Source organism: Paramisgurnus dabryanus, chromosome 1, assembly GCF_030506205.2.
Source record: "Paramisgurnus dabryanus chromosome 1, PD_genome_1.1, whole genome shotgun sequence".
Lineage (NCBI taxonomy): Eukaryota > Metazoa > Chordata > Actinopteri > Cypriniformes > Cobitidae > Paramisgurnus > Paramisgurnus dabryanus.
In genome coordinates this window covers 73,428,150-73,431,341 of record NC_133337.1, presented here as the reverse complement: position 1 = coordinate 73,431,341, position 3,192 = coordinate 73,428,150, and the positions used below count along the sequence as shown (strand labels likewise).

General features: G+C 43.6%; 1 protein-coding gene across 1 annotated transcript; it reads right to left on the bottom strand.

Moving 5' to 3' along the window:
• Positions 1 to 1,582: 1,582 nt before the first annotated feature.
• Positions 1,583 to 2,758, bottom strand: LOC141282647 (uncharacterized). Its single transcript, XM_073815901.1, has one exon. It carries the CDS (start codon positions 2,756 to 2,758, stop codon positions 1,643 to 1,645), a length of 1,116 nt encoding a protein of 371 aa, XP_073672002.1. The 3' UTR covers positions 1,583 to 1,642.
• Positions 2,759 to 3,192: the final 434 nt, after the last annotated feature.

The window sequence follows — 3,192 nt, the reverse complement described above, 5'->3', positions numbered from 1 at the left end:
TTTACACGACAGAGAATCGGATCTGCCCTGGTTTCTTTCCTGATGTCACTACTGCACACGGGAAGTGTATCCATCTTTTTGATGAGGTAAATTTCCACAGCATCTTTCTTGTCCTTGTGCTCTACTGGTAGTGGTAATCGAGATAAACCATCAGCATTTCCGTGGTCATTGGCACTCTTATACTGAATTGTGTAGTTATGTGCAGCCAATAGAAGAGCCCACCTTTGAAGTCTTGCAGCAGCCATAGATGGTGTTGCTTTGCTGGGATGGAGTATGGTGGTTAGTGGACGATGATCTGTTAATAATGTCAAATGACGTCCATATAGATAAGTGTGAAACTTTCTTACTCCAAAAATTAGTCCCAGTGCTTCGCGCTCTAGTTGTGCATAATTTTGCTCAGATTTACTCAGGGTTCGAGACGCGAAAGCTATAGGCCTTTCCTGTCCATCCGGCATCATGTGTGAAAGTACTGCTCCCACCCCATAGGGCGAAGCATCACAAGCCAGGCGAACTGGGAGTCTTGAATCATAGTGTGTGAGTACACTAGGTGTTAACAGTTGAGCCTTAGCCTCCTGGAATGCTTTCTCACACTCCAGAGACCATTTCCATTTTACCTCTTTCTGCAGCATTGCATTTAAGGGATGGAGAATTGTAGCGAGGTTGGGTACAAATCTTGCGTAATAATTAACCAATCCCAAAAATGATCGGAGTTGGCTAACGTTCACAGGGGCTGGTGCTTCCTCAATAGCACGCAGTTTGTCTGGAGATTTGTGAAGCCCTGAAGCATCGATAACATGTCCCAAATACTCTAGTGAACTTTTGAAAAACTCACTTTTCTCTCGTTTCACACGAAGTCCACATTTCTCCAGCCGACTTAAAACAGCCTCTAGGTTTTCCAAATGATGAGCGTCGTCTTTTCCTGTGATCAAGATATCGTCCAGGAAACAGTGAACCGACGGTAGTCCCTGCAGCACTTGTTCCATTACTCGTTGGAATATCGATGGAGCTGAGGTGATACCAAAGGGTAATCTGTTGTACATGAACATTCCTTTGTGAGTAGTGATTGTAAGATATTTGCGTGAATCCTCATGTACAGGAATCTGCAGGTAAGCATGTGAAAGATCTAGCTTACTAAATCTCTGTCCCCCAGCCAGTGAAGCAAATAAATCTTCTATTCGGAGTAGTGGGTAATGTTCTGCACAAAGTGCTGGGTTCACAGTTATTTTGAAGTCACCACATATCCTAACATTGCCACCTTTTTTGATTACCGGCACTATCGGGGTTGCCCATTCACTGAAACGAACAGGTGAAATTATACCTTGTTTCAGCAGACGCTCAATTTCTTCTTCCACTTTGGGTCTGATGGCGTACGGTACCACTCGTGCTTGGAAAAATCTTGGCTGAGTTTCTGGTTTCATATTCAAGGTAGCGGCATATCCTGTGAATGTCCCTAAATCTTCTTTGAATACTTTTGCATATTTTTTTAGTAGACTGTTCAGCGCCTCTTCATTAGTCTGATGTACTGTTTTTATAGTTTTGATCTCACGCCAGTCTAGACGAATTCTGCGAAGCCATTCTCGTCCCAACAGAGGGGCTGCTTTTCCTGCAACAACATACAAGGGTAAGCGTACACTTTGTCTGTTTAATTTGACACGCACCTTGATGACACCTTCTGGAGGAATACTTCGCCTGTGTATGTCTTGAGGACAACATTAGTATGCCGTAGTCTAAGGTGACTCAATTTATCTCTGTACAGTTCACTTGAGATAATAGAGACCGCTGCTCCAGTATCTACTTCCATCACAACTGGCAATCCTTCAATTTTTGGTTTCACTTTTATCACAGATGACACTGAGTCAGTTTCACTCTTCATTGTGCTTACCCGTGGAGAATCATGTAGTGTTGCGGTCACTTTGTGTAGTGCCAATTCGGTATCTGTGTTCGAATTTGTCTCCTCATCGCTCTTTTCCATATTAGCACACAGTCTGTGAATTTGTCTTTTCCTTGTCTGTCCCTTCCTTTTAACATATTTTCCTTTTTCTGTTGTTTTAGGTGCTTTTTCCTCTGCACTTTTACCTTTACACATCCGTGCAACGTGTCCTTTCTTTCCGCAATTGTGGCACAGTTGGTCTTTGTAAAAGCAGTCGTTTTGGATATGATTGGACTTTCCACATCTGTAACATTTCTTATTAGGCGCTTCTGACGACAAAGACATGGCATTTACTTTTAAAGAGTTACTCATGTGCTGTGATTCTCTAGACACCGCCTCCATAGACATTGCTATATCAACAGCTTTTTGATATGTGAGAGCCGATTCAGTCAGTAACTTTCTTTGTATTGACTCGCTACTCAGGCCACACACCAGTCTGTCGCGGAGTGCATCATTTAAATTGTCGCCAAACTCACAGTGTTGCGCCAGTTTCTTCAACACAGCCACATATTGTGCAATACTTTCCCCTTCTGCTTGATTCCGTTTATGGAATTTAAACCTCTCTGCGATCACAATAGGCCTGGGGGTAAAATGTGCTTGAAGCGCTTGCACAATCTCATCATACTTCATAGTCCCGGGCTTAACTGGTGCAATAAGACTATGTAAAAGTCCATAAGTCGATGCCCCCATAACACTGAGGAAGACTGACACTCTTTTCTCATCACTAATGTCATTAGCCTGCACAAAGTGTTCGAAACGTTCTACATACGTGGTCCATTGCTCTCTTGCCTCGTCGAACGCCTCGACATGTCCAATGATCGCAGCCATGCTTACCACGCGATCGACAGTCCAATATTGGCAGTGGGAACTTTATACTCGTCGCCAATTTGTGTTATGTTTGCATCAATATGCTGTGATGATAACACATATTATCTGTTTCATTTCAGAGCATACTCGTGAAGGAACCGGAGACTCGACTGCACTTGTTTGGAAGCATTTACTCGGCACACTGCACAACAATAACACACAGCACAGGAGTGCCCTCTAGTGAGCATCAAGTGTTATAACATTAACTCAAATACATCACACCCAGTCCCGGTAGATGTGAAAGTCGGCACACCTCTGATCTACTGGCTGTCCTTCAACGTTATGCCCAGCTGATACCTGACCAACGATCACCGGCAGAACCGCTTAATCTCCGCTAAATCTTCATTTCCGTTCTCCCAAGGGTTTTTCCCTCCTAGGACTTATTTTTCCTCGGA